Here is a 17,527-nt window from a genome sequence, read left to right as displayed (position 1 = left end):
GGGAGAGCCGAGCACTCAGGATGCCAAACACTCCAGTCAGATCATATCCATCAAAAGAGGGACAGCCAAAGCATTATGTCAAAGTGCTGCCAGTAACTGGGCAGCACAGTGAGGGGATGTCCCAGGCACTGAGCCTGTCACAGGTGTCACCACCACAATCGACCACAGCACGTCACTTCTCCCCTGGCCCTTGAACAGAAATGCACATGAAACTTAAATTTTGACACCACAGCTAAATTATAAAGAAGGGATTATTTCAGCCAATTTTCAATAGCAAAGTGGGTGGTCCTCAAGACTTTTTATAAATACCCTTCCAACATTTGTGTGAAAAGTTGAATAGGAGACCACACAACAACCAAGGATTATGTGGCACTGCTCTAAAGGGGAAAGGGAGGAGAATCAAACATTTCTTGCCCAAGGTTTGTTACTGTGGGATACTATTATGTGAAGCCCTTCAGTTCATATAGAACATCGCATTAAATTACATGGCAAGAATGAATAACTGCTTTGTCACATACAGAATCACACATTAGTTTGCTTTTTAAAGATTGTGAAAAGTGAAATAGTGTACCAAACTCCATTCCAAAAAGCTTTGGTTATTTAAATCCTGTCTGTATTTCACCCAAGGTATTCCCTTTGCATAAAATTTTAAGGGTTCTTAAGGCTACAAAGCCAAATACCACAGAAGTTTAGGTATGAGCCAATTAAGTTTCCAGAAATGTTAAAACTGGACATGTAAGTGTGCAGCTCAGTCTGATGTCACAATGAACAGTTTACAGTCACCATTTTAATGGCATTAACTGACACCAGAGCCAGCCAGGACAGGAGAGGTCACAGTCAGGAATACTGGTTTCAGTTCCTGCTGGAAGAAGAAAGTATAGGATTGTATATTGTGGGACAGTTCTGTTCCAAGATACATGTAAAAATCATCTTGAAGCCCAGAGCTGGCACTGAAATTTAGTGTGAATTGTTCCATATTATTGGAAGACTTCAGAGTCACAACTGAGATGGAAATAATCAGACAATGGTCAAAGTGCAGTCAAAAGTCCAGGTATGGGAAATAAAAGAGCTCAGTAACAAACCTCACTGGTTTTACATGGTACTACATCCTGTTTAGCCACCAGGCAACATTTCTCCCAATCTCAGTGTGTATAAGGAACTAAAGAATAAGAGCATTTAAAACCTAAAATCATCATTCTCCTATTGAGTTGGATATTTTGCTTTTTATGTGATAACAGCAGAGGTACCAAAAAATGGCTCCTACAATTCTCAAATGTGTGTAAACTCACAGCTGAAGCTCCAGTTGGATTTAGTAGCCAAAGGTGCAGTTTGGTTTACACCTTTAGCAGTTCCAGGTGTGCTGGGGATGACAACAAAGCACAAGGCACTTCTTTAGAAACACTCCTGACACCCAGTACTCTGCTCCCAAAGCACAGGATGTTTTCCTCAGCAGTTATCCCAGAATAGCTACTTGGATGGTAACTCATGAACAAAATCATTGTAACTCATGTGTACAGAATCTCTACAAGCAGCAACTCCAGTTCAGGCTCCTCTGGCAGTTCACAGTCTCCTCTGCTGTAGGGGAAGGACCTCTAGACAGCATCCAGCCACACTCCTGGATGGACACAACAACTGGAAGATCTAGAAAAGACTCATTTTCACTGCAACTGTATCTAATTTATAAACTGAAATCCCAGGGGCCTTCATCTTGCATCATTCAATGGGGTGCAGCCAAATTCTGCTTCCTGCAGGGAGGGAAGAGGCCAGGGGGTATAAAATATGCCACCTTTCCCAGAGCTTCCTTATCACTACCTGTGAAGCATTGTGCCTGCTTTCAATCACTTCTGCTGATTGCCTACTATTAATGTCACTCATTCTCTTCAGCAATTAAGCCACCTCTTTCTTAGATGTGCCTTTGTCTCTCCCTGGCACATTTCCTTGTCTAATCCTCTTTTCCAGATGGCATAAGGACGCGAGATAAGTGTTGCTAAAAGTTGCTTAGCAATGCAACACATGCAAGGTTTGGAAATGCTGACGTCCACATAAGCACTATCTCCACATCACACATCTCTGCAGAGAAACAAAGGCGTGAACACCCGCAGTGCCACCCGGGCCTCCAGAAAAAGAGCCACCGGTGCCCAAAGGGAGCAGGGAGGGGAAAAGGGACAGCTCCAAGCTCCCAGTGATGGCATCAGTTGCACTGCAGAAGGTTTGTTTGGGTTTGGTTTGGGTTTTAAGGCAGAATTGGGTATTGTGCTTTGAACACGTAAAACTCCTTGTGTGTTAGCAAGGCCGTGTGTTTTCTGTGATTTAGAGACAAAGCTGCTGATAGAGACCAAACCAGAAATGGATGCTCCATTCCTGGAAGTGTCCAAGGCCAGGTTGGTCAAGACTTGGAGACAGCCTGAGACAGTGGAAAATGTCCCTGCTCATGGCAGGGATGGAACTGGGTGGGCTTTAAAGCTCCTCCCAACCCAAGCCAGTCTGGGATTCTGTGAAGAGTTCATGACAAACAGGAACTGATAAAGGTAAAGCTGTTTATCATCAGCTTGGTATCAACCCTACAAATCCTCCTCTCCTAAGAATCACTGATAGGGAATTAATTCCTGCAACTGCACCATGTAATTGTGGATTGTTTCTAAACTTTGCAGTAAATGTGTTTATATGGAATTTATTTAAACTACAATTAAATGCTACATGTAATAAATAAGAACATTTAGTACACCAACAGTAGTAATTTCACAGGTCATATTATCATATTAATTCATTTCTGCAGCAGCCTACGAAAACAGGTTGGCATGACTCATTTTGTGTTTGAAAAACCTGAGATGTTACGAATTTATTCATCATGGGGAACAACTTTGAAACAGCTAGTTCTGAGAAAACAACTGAACAGTAGGAAATGAATTACAGAAATTCACAAGTAGCTTTACTCAGGGTAGTCTCCTACTAACCAAAATTTAGTGGTCCCCTCCAAAAGCCATTGAAATAGAGCTCAGCACTTGCTAGTGGGGAGATTCATTCATGGTCTGGAAATCAGAAATAGTTTTATTTATTTTTTTACATCATATATCTTTATGTTGTAATCATAATCACAATCAAGATTTGGGAAGATTTATTGGATCCTCAAATGTCCTACTACCCACTCAACATGCAGCCTCACACTAAATAACCAAAACTGCAGAAATTTAAATAATTTGCACTGGAGTGAAGCCATGAGGAGTGTTGTGAACAGGTACCTGAGATGGATTCCTGCAGGTGAGGAAGCCCAGAAGGCCAGGCACCTGTTTGTGTGGTTAACAGGTGTGTCAGACAGCAGGGCTTCCTCAGGAATGAGGACAAACCACACTCAGCCAAAGCAAACAAGGAAGCAGCCACAGGGACAGAATGGAACGAGGCAGCAGCCAGAGAGGAGGGATCACAGGGAGGAAACATTTTTATGGCAAAAAAAAATGAGTGTTTTCCTTCATTAACCTCTGCAAACTTCATTCATGTGTCATCGTTTCCTTGCATTCTCAAACCTGTGAACATAAAAATGCATGAAAACCAAACAGGTCACTGGGGGCTTTATTTAATTATTTTAAAAACCAGCTTTCAGAGATTCTGTTCATTTGTTCCCTATTACTCAGTTAGAGTTTCTGTCTCGCACCTCTTCACAACATTTTTACCGAATGCAAAACCAGTTTTACTGTTAAAAAGGAGATAAATCAGAGTTGTTTGCTATTATTGGTTTCCTCTGTTGATAATTGTAATTATTGCTTGTTTACTGGACATTTAATCGATCTGAATCTCTGAAGATTCCCAGACTGCAATGTGCTGTTAATTGACAGCATCCACTGACTAAAAAAAAATTATCCCTTGCAATGATTGATCTAAAAACCTGCCCTGACACTGCTGCAGCTGAAACTGAGGACAGATTAAACATTCATAACATGATTTAATCCATTTTATACCCCACACAAGTAATGCTGGGATACCCTAGAGCTTGAAATATTTGCCTACTTTTTCTTGCTCTAGCAGATTACTTCAGGATATCCACTGTATGGTTTCAGAATAGGGAAAAAAACAGATTTTTTGAAAAGCCATAGAGTTTTACACAGCTTCACACAGTTTTCAGGCACAGAACTATGACCCATATCTGGGTATACTGACTGATCAGCAACAACATTTGGTGTTCACTGAGATAACCTGCTTAAAAAAAAACCCAAAACACCTTTAACCTATTATTTTGCTTGAAAAAAAGGGTATTGATGTTCTTATTGTTTCATATTAAGCTATATCATTTGAATGCAGTATGTGCTGAGGGATCACTTGTGTTAACAGGGTGTCTTTAAAATTATATATAATAATATACAAATATATATGTATATTTATGTGTAAATTTATAAAATATTTATGCCTTTATATATTTATAAAAATACATTACACTGTATCGTTTGTATATTAATACATTTAATTTAAACCTATTTATTATATGTATGACTATACTCACATACTTTCAGATTATAAAGACTAAATAAATAGATTTTTCAGAAGTGCCAGGACTAATTTTTTTTGGCATCTTGTCACTTTTGAGTGTAAACTTTAGCACTAAACTTTGCAGCCACGGAGTCTGAAGCATTTATTGAATTCAGCCCCAAAACAGATGCTGGAGAGACGCCCAGCGGTGCCCGAAGGCGCTACAGAACAGCTCGGAACAGCCTCGTGGCAGCGAATCCACGAAAATAAATGATGGACCCTGGGATTCGCTTATCAGTGTTTCCGTTCCACGGGAACAAACGCACCTCAGTGTAGGGATGTTTGTGTCACCTCTTTTACCACGTAACGAGTATTTCTTGTATTCTCCTACTGATTTTGATTCCGTACTCATGGAATAAAATAAAGTGAACTACTTAAAGCTTTAAATCTTTCTACAGTCTCGGCATCATCCTGTGAGGGGGCTCAGCTCGGCACGGTTCGGTTCGACTCGGCGCATTCCGGCTGCGCTCGGCTCGGCTCGGGCTCGACTCGGCCCATTTCGGTAGAGCTCGGTTCGGGTTCGGCTGAGTTCGGCTGGCCTCGGTTCGACCCCGCCCTTTGCTCCGCCTCCCCGCCCGCTGCCGCCCCGCCCTCCCCCAGCAGTCGCTCCCATTGGCTGTGCGAGCGCGGGGGGCGGGGCCTGGCGCCCGTAGCAGGGCGGGGCTGTTCAGCGGCGCGCGCCCCGTGCTGTCCTGCGCCGGTACCGCCCGGTCCCGCCCCGCCTCACAGGCCACACACGCACCTCCCACCTCTCCGCCGGTACCGCCCCGCCCGCTCCCCGTCTCCCCTCACGGACCGCGCACACCTCCCACCGCCCCGCCCGCTCCGCCGGCGGCCAATAGCGGAGCAGCACCGGCGCTGTGCCCCGCCCCTGAACCCCGGAAGCGGAAGTGGATCCCCGTGCTGCCGCCATATTGGCCTGTGGAGGGGCGGGAGCGGAAGGCAGGACGGGCCCGGTGGCCTGTGAGTACCGGGACCGAGCGGGGCCGCAGCGGGGCGGGAGCGGGAGCGAGCTCTGCGCCTCGGGGCCGCCGGGCGCGGCGCTGACACCGCGGGCGGGCGGGGCCTGGAGCGAGCGGCCCCTCCGGGAGCGCGGGGGCTGCTGCGGGCTCGGCTCCGGCCGGGGCCTCCCGGGGCCTCCCGGGGCCTCCCGGGGCTCGTGTCCCCCCTGCGGCCCCGCTCCGTGCCGGGCGCGCGGCTCCTGCCCGCTCACGGTACCGAGCGGTGGCCGGGCAAGGGGAAATCTCACAAGCGAGAAGCGCAGGTGCTGCTCAGCTGCTGTTGCAATGGATAAAATTAAACAGCGCCTTTTTTTAGTGTGAAAAACCAATCGGAGCGGCCAATGGGCTCTTTCCCCGTGGTTGTCCATTCACCCAGTTCTTAATAAATCACCTTAGTGTGTTGCTCTTCAAAGACATTTCTTCTATGAAATAAGGTAACTTGGATAGGCAATGTGGTTTGTTTCGTTTATATTTTAAATCTAAAAAAAAGATCTGTATCATGAATAGAGCTGTGCTCCAATTCTGTACCTCTGTGTGTTGATATGAGGCTTAAACTAAATATTCTTACTGCCGGAGGTTCTGCCTTTCAGAACTCAGCGATCAGTGGTGTTTGTAATGAAATTACCATAACAATTGTGGGGAAAACATAATTGTTCAGCCCTTACCTTCGCTAGCCTGGTGTTTTCAGCAGAGAAAACTGCTGCAATAAGGTTTCATTTCAGCAGCAGCGTCGGTTCTGCTGGTAGCCAACGATTCCCTCGATGTTTGTGTGAATCTCTGTGTGCCTCACAAAGTGGATTTCAACTGCTGAGGGCAGGCTTAGATGGGATTTTGGGTAGAAATTACTCCCTTTTGTGGGGCTCTGGCACAGGGTGCCCAGAGCAGCTGTGGCTGCTCCATCCCTGGAAGTGTCCAAGGCCAGGCTGGACAAGGCTTGGAGCAACCTGGGACATTGAAAAGTGTCCCTGTCCATGGCAGGGGATAGAATGTGATGATTTTTAAGGCTCCTCCCAACCCAAATCATTCCGTGGTTCCATGTTTATGAAAGAGAAATTGTAACTGTCTAGGTTTAATCATTTTTTGAACCAACACAACCCAGTGTTCTTAACTGTAAGCTGCCCTCAGAGCAGTGCTAAGGATTCCCTCTCTTGATAATTGTTTATTCAGGTGTTCTCCAGCAAAGTTTTAATGTGATAAAAAGTATTACCTTAAATTCTAGTCTGTGTCTTGTGATTAAACAAGTCCCAGAGAGGTTTGTCCTCAGTGGAACTGTTGTATTTATTGGAAAAACTGTGTGCATGATAAAAAATGATACAAAATCACAGAAATTGTAATATTTTACACCAAGCAGGATCCCTGCTCCAGCTTAAAGCCTTCAGTACCTTTACACATGTGATTTTCCACTCAGGAAAATATTTACAAGATTGTCTTGTAAGGTCTGTTTGTAGCCCATGTTTGCTCTGAATGTATCTGTAGAAGTAATTTTGAGACTATGAGAGTTTTCATTGGTCTCTAATAAATTATTCTGTGATTCTAATTAGTTGAATAATTTTGTTACAGCTTTATATGTCAGGACATTAAAAAATACCCCAAAATAAAGCACCAAATGATGCTCAGCTGAGAATGCTGAACAATTTCTGCCCTGCAGAGAGTGGAGAGAAGAATAATTACTTCTTTTTGCCTGTAATGGAAAATTGTGTATATTGTATGACTTTCTACTTGATTCTTTTCTTTTAGCTGCAGCTTGAATCAAAGTGGACTCAGCTCTTGAAGCCTCCTAATGAGTCCTCTTTGCTTTTGAAGTGTAAGAGGGATCCTTTTTTTCTACTTTCTAATTATTCCATAGGATATAGTTTTCAGATGTTTGCAGAAAAAAATACACACCTTTAAGGTTTTGTGCCTCCTCAGATTGTCCTTGATCTTAAATTTTCTGCAGCAGTCACAGTACTGCAGCATTTAAGACAATTTACTTTTTCTTTTTTTTTTTTTTTTTGATTTATGAATGTTTCCTACAGATTTGTTATCCTCTGAGGCTCTTGAGTAGGGCTGAATGTACTCCCAGTATCCAGGAGTTCCATAGTCCCACCCACAGATGAGGATTCCAGGAAGTGATGCCAGGGATTGCTCTTGGTGATGTGGCAAAATGTTTCTGCTTGGGATCCACTTTATTTGGCTTCTATCTTGAAGTGAGCTATAAAACTCACTGATAAAGCTGGAAAGCTCTTCAACTGGTAGCGGAGGCATGGATTGAAAAATAATCCCCTTGAGTAACTTTTTTTTTTTGAGTTCAGGCTCTTGGCCTTTTGGTTGTACAGTTTTGCCCTTGTATAAATTTTTTCTGTCACTGCTCAGCTCCTGGTGTTCAAGAGACAGAGAAACTCATTGAATGGTTCCAGTGTGGGCAGCATTTTGGGTTTGGTGCTCTGGCAGAGTCTGAAACCACTGGTGTGCAGAGGCCTGAATTTATTTCTTCACTATGTGGTTGCTCAGTGTTTAAAATTCTAAGTAGCTTTAAAAAAAAAAATAAAATCTCCTTACTGTGCTTTTTGTTCTTTGCCTTTGGAGCCTGAGGTGGCAGGAGGGAGGTGCTGCAGTTCATGTCTCACTGCTTTGGAGTTGTACCTCAGCCTGTCCTTAGCAGGGTGACAATGTCCAACTGGGCTCTTCCTGAATTTCTTTATGGACTTCTTTATTTCCTTCCCCAAAACACACTGGATCCTGTCTTGCCTTTGTAAAATACCCTGTTCTTTGCTTCCTTGGACAAGGAATTTGCATTCATTTTGGTATAAATGTCCTTTTTTTAAGAATACTTCATTCAGAATGATTTGTTTCAAACAGGACAAGCCAGAAAAATATTGTGTGTAAATGCTGGTTCAGAGAATGTGCTTTAAACTTCTCTGAGCTTAGATTTTTGTATTTCAATGTTCCATTGTCCCATGTTTTGTTTCCACAGCCACCATGTCAGAAGGGGACAGCATTGGGGAGTCTGTGCATGGAAAACCTTCTGTGGTCTATAGATTTTTCTCAAGACTTGGACAGGTTGGTTTTGTGAAGGATTTTTCTGACTCCTTTAGAAGCAGATCTCACTGCAGCTCCTTGAACTCACTGCTTGTTGGCTGGGTTGTTGAAATGCTACAATCTATACAAAAGATTTATTTTGAAGTCTTTTTAAATAGATAAATATCTATAATAAATGGCTTATAGGAATATTTAATATGACATTGCAAAGTGAAAATATGTTGTTACTGTCAGAAATAAGGAGTGAATTCAGATTTCATTTCAAATTCATCTTAAGGGAAGCAACTTGCATAAAATCCAGAAAATGTAAATTGCTTTACAGAGCCCTAAGCATTAAGGATTTTTTTCCTTTGTAAAAATACAGAAACTTGTAAGGATAATTCTATGTAATTTATTTGTAGTAAAACAAGAGTTTCATGTTATTCTCTTTCCCAAAATACTCCTCCCAAATACTTTCTTTTGCCCATACTACCCTCAAATAAACTTTATCCATTGTGCATCAAGTATTTTACAGTATTTATTATTTACTTTGTTTGCTCCAGATCTACCAGTCCTGGTTAGACAAATCCACCCCCTACACCGCAGTGCGATGGATTGTAACGTTGGGGCTGAGCTTTATCTACATGATTAGAGTTTATTTACTGCAGGTAAGAGAACTGGATTTGATGCTGAAGTAGTTCCAGATATTATTGCTGGTCTAATTTTGATGTTAATAGTGTTTCTGAAGTGTGTTGTTGCTTTAGAATTGTGTGTGGTACCATTCAGCACGTGGCAGAAGGTAAACTGTGTAGTCTGAAGGGAGAACACATCCTCTGAGTGTGGAAACTGCTGCTGCAGAAAGAAAAATGTGTGAATACCTGAGGATGGCAATCTTAAATCACAAAATAAATCACTAAAAACTGTTATAATGAAGTTTTTGCTCTTTTATTAAAGCTGTGTAACAGCATGCTGAAAGCCAGGGGTTCCTTTCTGTCATGAAAACCATAAAGAATGGCTTTGTCAGCATTTGTCTCCCTGTAGCCAGGGGCAGACTATTCCCCACTAATCAGATGTTTCTGGTCCATGCCAGTCTGCAGTTCAGTTAAGAACTTGGGAGCTGTTATTCCCAAAAAACTGAAGATTACAGAATGCAAAACCTTTACAGGTGATAGTAGCAGGAACATTTCAGACACTGAAGGCTGCAAAAATGATTTAAAAAGGGATGATTTTATGCTCTTTTCTACTTTTTAAGTCCACATTTTGAACATGGAGAACCTGGATGCCAGATCATGTTCAATCTGTCACTTCATGAGGGATTTGCTCTCCTGTCATGTTCTAAGACTTATTTTGATCACTGAGAATTCTTGATATTTTTACAAGCCCAGAAACCTTTCAGTCAATATGAGGACATAGAAAAGCTTCTCTAGGAAGCAAAAAAACCAGGGTTGTTTAATCTTGTTAAAAAATCAGTATCAGAAAATGATTTTCAGGAGGATTTTACCCTTATGTGTTCGTCCCTTGCAGGGTTGGTACATTGTGACATATGCCTTGGGAATCTACCACCTCAACCTCTTCATAGCTTTCCTGTCACCAAAGGTAGACCCCTCTCTAATGGAAGATTCAGGTATGAGGAAAAGTTCCTTTTTTACCATCATTTGAAACTTGGTTGAACTTCCAGCTCATTTTGGCTGACACAGTAGTGTAAAGATAATGGACTTTGAGCACTACATTGTATTTTTTTAGATCTGAAAAAAAAATCTATACAACTTAACATCAAGAGTTGCTATAAAATTTGCCTTTTTTTATGGGAGTTGAATATATTCCATATTGTACTAGTTTTCTGTGTTTTGAAAAGAGGTTTATGTGTCTTAAATTCTCCCCAAGACTCAAGTGGCCTGGTATTCCTATTCCCTATTTTCTTTAAAGGAATCTATGTTAAATTTATTTTAAGGAATCTGTGTGAACTTAACATTAAACCAGCAACTCCTAACTGGGATCTCCATGCAACAATGAAAATTGGGTGTGGTTTTATTTTGTGTTTATTTTTTTTTTCTTAAGATAGAAAGTAAAAGAAAAACTGGAGTCTGAACAGTGTAACAAACTACTGTGAGGAGATTTGTGGTTTGGTTTCTTTTCTGTCATTTTTAGATGATGGTCCTTCCTTACCTACAAGGCAAAATGAAGAATTTCGACCTTTCATTAGAAGGCTCCCAGAATTCAAATTCTGGTGAGTGGATCCATCTGCCTGTGTTCTGTTTTTGAAAAATACAAATGTCTGCATGACATTAGTGGTGACTGGGCTTGAAGGATTAATTGTTACTCTTATTTTTCAGGCACTCTGCCACTAAAGGAATCCTGGTTGCTATGGCTTGTACATTCTTTGAGGCTTTCAACGTTCCTGTGTTTTGGCCAATCCTTGTGATGTACTTCATTATGCTATTTTGTATCACTATGAAGAGGCAAATCAAGGTAACTTGGCAAGAACTGAGGATTTGTGAGGTCAGGATTTACAGCATTGCTCCAAACTGGACATTCAGGGCAACCCTTCTGGGCTTAAATGTGCTGCACACACTTATTTTACTGCAGGAACTTCAATAACTAACATTAATTAATGAACATTAATTGCTTAGGTGGGGCATGTTTACAGTGTTGAGCAGATTGTCCAAACTTTATTCTTGTTTTCAAAAGGTTTTGACTTTAGAGTGCAGTGTCAGGATTTTATGCAGCTTCTCATCCAATTCCAGTGGCTGTTTTGGATGCAGAGGTGTTGAACCATCTCTGATGGGTGAAAAGGGAAGTTCTCACAAGGTGCTGTGAGGAAGTAGGTGGGGGAAAGTGTTTCAGACACTTTTAATGAATCACTTATGGTTAGCATTTTAAAAAATAATTATTTTTTCTCCCAAACATTTAGAATTTTGGATAGGTACTGTGATTCAAATGGGTAAATTAAAGATGAAAGGGTGGTAAAGAATTAGTACTTCTGTGCTCTCTCCAGTTTCTCATGGTTCCCCAATCAGTAATCTTCACTGTAGTGTACAATTTGCTGGGTAACCCAAAATCTGAGATTTATAAAACTGCTCTCATACTCCTATTTAAATTTAAATTTTTTTAGGATTAGCTATTTCATTACCTTTACTAAGAACTCTCTTTCTGGAAGACTCAGTAATTTACAATGTGCATTATAAACCATTTTTCTAGATATTACATAACTTTCTTGCCTCAACATCTGCTGTTTTCTCTTTGCAGCACATGATAAAGTACAGATATATCCCCTTCACACATGGCAAGAGGAAATACAAAGGGAAAGAGGATGTGGGGAAGACCTTTGCTAGCTAGGAAGAAGCAATCACCTGTTGACCAATTCTACTGCTCACTAAAGGAACGATTTTGAGCCATTGTAACAATGCCTTTTTTCTTCATAAAAGTGATTAACAGAGTGGTGACAAAGCAGTTGAATTTTCATTTTATGAGGATCTTGCTATTTTTATCTGAAATATCAGTTTCTTGAGGAAACTGGCATTCTAACCAAATTGCATTGAGTTTATTCTCTTTTGTAAGAAGTTGGAGAAGCTTTGGATAATCCCATGGATTTGGGATAACTCATTTCTTTCAAGATCCGTTGCACTGGAGAGGTTAATGGGCTAGAGGTGGATATTTTTTCATGGTTCTCCTGCTCAACATCACCCTGAAGTGCTGTGCACATCTGTGGAGAAAAGTGTAAGCTGGCACACGTGATGCTGTTTTCTGCTTCATGGCCGTGTGCTGTTTTCATAGAAAAATTCAGTAGACCTAAATTAGATGCAGAATTTAAGGCAGTTTCCTAAATGCATGGTATTACTGAGTTATAACCAAACAAGCATAGATAGGAATAAGAAATTACTAAATTATGGGGTTTGCAGTAGGGCAAAAATACTCATTTAGCTTCTAAAGCAACTCGTTTGTGTTGGGTTTTAATGCCAGTTTCATTGTTCCATCTCCCAGCAGATGCTAAAATTTGGCTCTTTCATGATGACTCAGAACTTTGTTCAAACTCTATCACAATTTCCTTTGAGGACCTGGAATTATAAAAATATATATTTTAATTGTTATTAGTTGGAGTTTTGTTTCATACTTAATGGTTTCTTGAATAATTGAAGTTGACTTCGTGCAGCCCCACAGGATGTACCCAAACTGGCCAGAACAGACAGTGGTGGGGGTTTTAACACAGATTTTCTTTTTTTATGGGGGAAAAAAAAAAATGAGAGCTAAATGACCTGCATGTAAACTTTTTCATGTGATACAACTGCAGTTTTATTAAGTGACTTTTTAATTCCAAAATTTATTAAAAGACAGTGTTCCCCTTTACTTGTTTTCTATCTTTATATACATCTCTTGATCTAACACTATTCATGACTCCTTTTCAGTAATTGCTGCCCTCAATTTCCCTTCATGCAATGCCTTTTTCAACTCTTCAGGGAACATTCACTTGCAGAAGGTAGGAAGAGATTAGCTCTTGGAAGATTCTGAATGGAATTCAGCAGCTTCAGCAGACAGCTAACTGGAAAATGTATGTAGGTACCTTTCCCTCTCACCTTGTCAAATGAAGGCTTTGTGGAGCTCTGGAATTCAGTAATCCTGGGAAAGTGCCAGGTAGTTTTAGCTCACATTGACCTGTGGCTCTTTGTTGGTTTTTGTTTTATTAGCAATGTGGAAACCAGGAATGGAAGCACTTAAAATTAGTGAGACAGCACCCAGAATGGGCATTATAAAAGTACCAGTGGTGGATGCTCATGGTTTGTTGCCTGAAAATCTGAAAGCCTCGTTGTCTACACTGGTATTTTGAGAATAAGAATTTAAGTTTTCTATTGTCCAAAAGGAAGAAAACTATCAAACTTGTGTTAAGCATGTTTTAGAAACCCATTTTTATTAGAGTCAAGAGACAGCAGAAGAGCCAGAAGGGTAGAAGCAGAAATAGCTTTATTCTGCCACACAGGAATGTAGAGCCACCTTGCACAGGGAGCTTCCAGTTTTAAAACCTTTTTCTCAGACCAACCCAAGCTGTAGGACAAGTATGAGAGGATGAGCTCAGGCCCTTGTCAGGAAACAGAAGATGTTCCCTTTACATTTGGTAGTGCCGTAGGTAGATCAGTTTCTGAGGATGAAACTTCTCTCTGCACAGTGGACATTCTGCCTACAGAAAGAAAAGGGAGTAGATGGACAGACTGAATAGTTCTATTTAAAAATATGAATAGAACTGCTTAGCTACTTTTAGAAAATAATTTTTCAGTCCCAACTGTGGTACAAGCTCCCCTGAGCCAGCCCAGTTTAAAGTGCTCACCTTACTGGCCTCACCTTTGTAACTGTCACTGTATTTCACCAAGTGCAGAGGTGCTGGTCAGCTCTGGGTGCCCTAGGGAGCCCAGGGCACAGTGGCTGTGCAGTGTACTCACCCTGCTGCTGCACCAGGCAGTGATGCACTCCCAGCAGAAGAGGTGCCCGCAGGGGGTGGCCGTGCTGTGCCTCCGCTCCTCCAGGCACAGCGTGCAGCGCGACGGGCGCCCCGCAGCCGCCTCCTTGCCCGTGCTCCTAATTAACACAGGCACAGTGGCCTTCATTGCACTTAGCTGCTCGTCAGAAACGCTGGCAACACCATCCTGAGTAAACCCTGTGCTCAAGTACCAACCCTTTTCACAAAGGTCTTAGAAACAGCCAAGAATGAAGTCCAAGGCATGCGCAAAACCATGAGGAATAGTTTTGCTAATTAATTCAATGTTACATCAGATTGTAACCTAAATTGGGGTGTCACTCCTGTGCTGTCCCTGTTCTTGAGAGCTGTGACATTCCCACCTCTTTCCTAGGAAGTAAGAACCACCTCTTACTTCTGGTGAGCGAGGTTGCGGTGCAGCCTCCACTCCTGCCTCGCTCTCTGCTTCTGTTTGAAGCTGTACACCTGGACTCCAATGGTCAGCAGAAGGTGGAAGAGGGAAATTATTCCAAGAAACTTGTAACTGGATCGGATACTCTGATCTTCTCCTTGCAGTCCTCCAAAATGCAGCTACAGAATTCACAGGAAGAGAGATGTTTTGTTACTGTGGTTTTTAGGAAACTTCCTCCTCTCCCCATCTGCAATAAATGTGATTTGGGATTCTCATTATGTCCAAAAAATTGACATTTTTGGACTTCTCAACCAGCTGTCTCTGAGGACAGGCTGGAGTTAGCTGCTGTCTGCCCATAAAAATTGCAGCTTCTGTATCACTGAGCAAACAGACCTCTTTTCCACTCTGATGCTGGGAATTGAAAACTTTTTTTCTATACACATTTCTGGGCCAGTATGGCTGATGTTTTTTTTGAAAGATACAAAATTATCTTTATATAGAAAAGTGCTACCTAAATTGGGTGTTGTTCAAAACAGTATTTCCCATGGATTTGTCAAGTCACCTCTCACTTCCAGTGTATGTGTGGTAGACAAGTTACACAGGTGTTAACTTGTGACATTTGGCATTCATGTTTATTACCTGTAACCTCTTGGTTGCAGGGACTCATCACCCCTCTCATAAAGCAAAACCTTCTCTCTCATCCCTCTGCTCTGCCTGTGTAATCAACCACAGCCAAATTCCTTATCCCTTTTACACATATGGCACCTCAGAAAAGACCAAAATTCTGCAGTGGACCAAAACCACTTACATATGAAATCCCTGTGATCCTTTTGGAGAGGTGGTAGAAGGTGCCCTGGATGTAGAACACTGCCAGGTGGAGGCGGTGCAGCAGAGGGATGGATTGTTTCAGGACACACACAGCTTGGGAGGCTGTTTTCTTCTGCTGCTCCGTGAGCTCCCCAACCTGCTTCCGAATCCAGCTGCGAATTCGGGTCCTGCTGGGGAAGCCAAGTGCTGGGGGGTTCTCTGGGCTCCTGGATTCCTCAGCCTGCATCTGCAGCTCGTGTTCCAGGTGCAGCAGTGCCTTTTCCAGGCAGTAGGGTAGCACGGTGTGCAGGGAAATGAAGAGGGCACGACGAAGGAAAGAAGGCACCTTCTTCTTGCTTGGCTCAACCTGAATGATGTTCACATACTCTTCTCCCAGAGTCTGATAACCTGAATGATGCAACAGAAAACAGGGTGAGAGGGCAACTGCAGGATTACTGTGCTGTTCAGGCCACAACTGAGGCTTTGGAGTTTGGGAATAGTTCATTTTTTTCTGTTGAATTAAGATAAGCATCATGGTGACATCCAATATTGGCAATTTTAGGTTTAAAGCAGGGATACTTTTTATGGTGTCATCTCTTCCTGCTTTTTTTTTTAAAAAATGCTTTTAGAAGAATATCTATCTGTGTTGATACAGTGTGTTTGAACCCAACCCCGACAATTTCATGGTTTCATATTTACCAGAAGGCATTTATCCAAACCTAACCAACTCCCACTGCTGCTGGGCAGTCTCAGGTGATGATCACCAGCGCAGCAGCCGCAGCCCCTCAGCTTTCAGATGTTGGGAGAAATAATAAATTATAAATCACAGAGAAGGGTACCTGACAGCGTGGTCAGCACGAAATAGGCCACATCGGAGAGCAGCTCCACCTCCCTCCTCCACTGCAGCCACGGCCGGGCACCTGCGGGACGGGGTCACTTTGCACCGGCTCCGCGCTGATCCCAGCCCTGCCCGGCCCCCTCTCCCCTCAGAGCCCCATCCAGAGCCGAGCGCAGATCCCGGAACACCCGGGACGGCTCGGGGCGGATCCAACCTCCCGCAGGCATTACCCGCCAGCCCCCGCAGCGCCGTGCCCGCCCCGCTGCGCAGCCCGGCCCGGTACAGCTCGTCCTTCTGCCCGCACCGCACCAGCCGCGCCGGGCCCGCCGCCGCCGCCATGGCGGGCGGAGGGACACGGGGCCTGAGGCGGCACCGCGGCCCCGGCAGCGGCGGAGCACCCGCTGCCCGCGCAGGGATATCCCGTCAGTGCGCGGCGGGGAAAGGGGCGGGGCCGCGCCCTGAGGGGGCGAAAAGGGCGGGAAAAGGGGCGGGACGACGGAGAAAAGGGGGAGAGAGAATGAGAAAAGAGCGGAAAAAGGGGCGGGAATGTCGGGCAGGGAGTGTAAGGGGAGGGAAAAGGGGCGGGAAGGGCCTGTGAGGGGCAGGAAAAGGGGCGGGAAGGGCCTGTGAGGGGCAGGAAAAGGGGCGGGAAGAGCCTGTGAGGGGCAGGAAAAGGGGCGGGAAGGGCGCGAGGGGAGGGAAGGAGGTGTGAGGGGTGGGAAAAGGGGCGTGAAAAGGGGAGGAAGAGCTGTGAGGGGAAGGAAAAAGGGAGGGAAAAGCAGGGGAAAGGAGCGGGGAGGAGCACCGCGGTCACAGCTGAGGTGGTGAGAACAGTAGAAGTGAGATCTTGGATCCGATTCAGAACAGTTCACAAATCACCGCTCCCAGGCAGGTGCGGCACTTCACGATCTTGTACAAATCCTCCTTTCCTTCCGCGGCCCGGGATAATTCGGAGGGAACGTGTATCCAGTGTCCTGCCCTTGCTGTTTTAACAGCTGCGAAAACCTCCCTGCATCCCTCCAAAGACGAGCTGTTTATACGGGGAAACTGAACAAACTGTCCTTTGTTTTCTGTCGAACTCTAAATGAGACAAACAACAAACACCAACTCCACACGGCAAAGCTACAAACACATCAACATATCAATGCATCCATCTCTAAACTCCTGGTACCAGGGGCTGCCAGGGTGTGTAGCAGAACTGGTGAATTCTTCAGTAAAAAACAACAACACAAACACTCCATTTCTTAAAAAAAAAATAAACAAAAAACCCAAAACCCAACATATTTTGATAAAGGTAGAGGCATCCTGTAAATGTTTACAACCTATACATGTGTGTGTGTATATATGTTTACACTCTGAGGTCTGGTACATCCATTTTTGTCAGAACACTTTTTGTTTTTCCCCCCAGCATTGTTATAAATTCAGTTTTGCAGCACGCTAAGGTGAAACATTTCCACATTTAATTAATTTATTTTTTCACTGGAATTAAAGTAGGTGTTTTCATGAAGAAT

At 43.4% G+C, this 17,527-nt stretch overlaps 2 protein-coding genes across 4 annotated transcripts; one reads left to right on the top strand and one right to left on the bottom strand.

Annotated features, from left to right (window-relative positions):
• The first annotated feature begins 5,302 nt into the window (after positions 1 to 5,302).
• On the top strand, positions 5,303 to 12,860 carry RER1 (retention in endoplasmic reticulum sorting receptor 1). 2 transcript variants are annotated; one of them, XM_079326006.1, is made up of 8 exons: positions 5,303 to 5,481; positions 7,080 to 7,215; positions 8,473 to 8,558; positions 9,080 to 9,184; positions 10,041 to 10,140; positions 10,665 to 10,743; positions 10,850 to 10,985; positions 11,763 to 12,860. In XM_079326006.1, exons 2-8 carry the CDS (start codon positions 7,143 to 7,145, stop codon positions 11,850 to 11,852), a joined length of 669 nt encoding a protein of 222 aa, XP_079182132.1. In that variant the 5' UTR covers positions 5,303 to 5,481; positions 7,080 to 7,142; the 3' UTR covers positions 11,853 to 12,860. The 2 variants fall into 2 exon arrangements, with proteins under 2 accessions (XP_079182132.1, XP_079182133.1); XM_079326007.1 differs by lacking the exon at positions 7,080 to 7,215 and having other exon boundaries at positions 5,313 to 5,481.
• Positions 12,861 to 13,455: 595 nt separating this feature from the next.
• On the bottom strand, positions 13,456 to 16,495 carry PEX10 (peroxisomal biogenesis factor 10). 2 transcript variants are annotated; one of them, XM_079325999.1, is made up of 7 exons: positions 16,415 to 16,493; positions 16,247 to 16,377; positions 16,018 to 16,098; positions 15,180 to 15,586; positions 14,375 to 14,550; positions 13,946 to 14,081; positions 13,456 to 13,686 (listed from the first exon to the last, which is right to left on the bottom strand). In XM_079325999.1, the coding sequence occupies exons 2-7, from the start codon at positions 16,353 to 16,355 to the stop codon at positions 13,615 to 13,617; spliced, it is 981 nt and encodes a 326-aa protein (XP_079182125.1). In that variant the 5' UTR covers positions 16,356 to 16,377; positions 16,415 to 16,493; the 3' UTR covers positions 13,456 to 13,614. The 2 variants fall into 2 exon arrangements, with proteins under 2 accessions (XP_079182125.1, XP_079182126.1); XM_079326000.1 differs by lacking the exon at positions 13,946 to 14,081 and having other exon boundaries at positions 16,415 to 16,495.
• Between the last annotated feature and the right edge of the window lie 1,032 nt (positions 16,496 to 17,527).

The sequence above is a fragment of the Erithacus rubecula genome (assembly GCF_903797595.1).
Source record: "Erithacus rubecula genome assembly, chromosome: 24".
In the NCBI taxonomy this organism is placed as follows: Eukaryota; Metazoa; Chordata; class Aves; order Passeriformes; family Muscicapidae; genus Erithacus; species Erithacus rubecula.
This window is presented reverse-complemented; position numbering and strand designations above follow the sequence as displayed.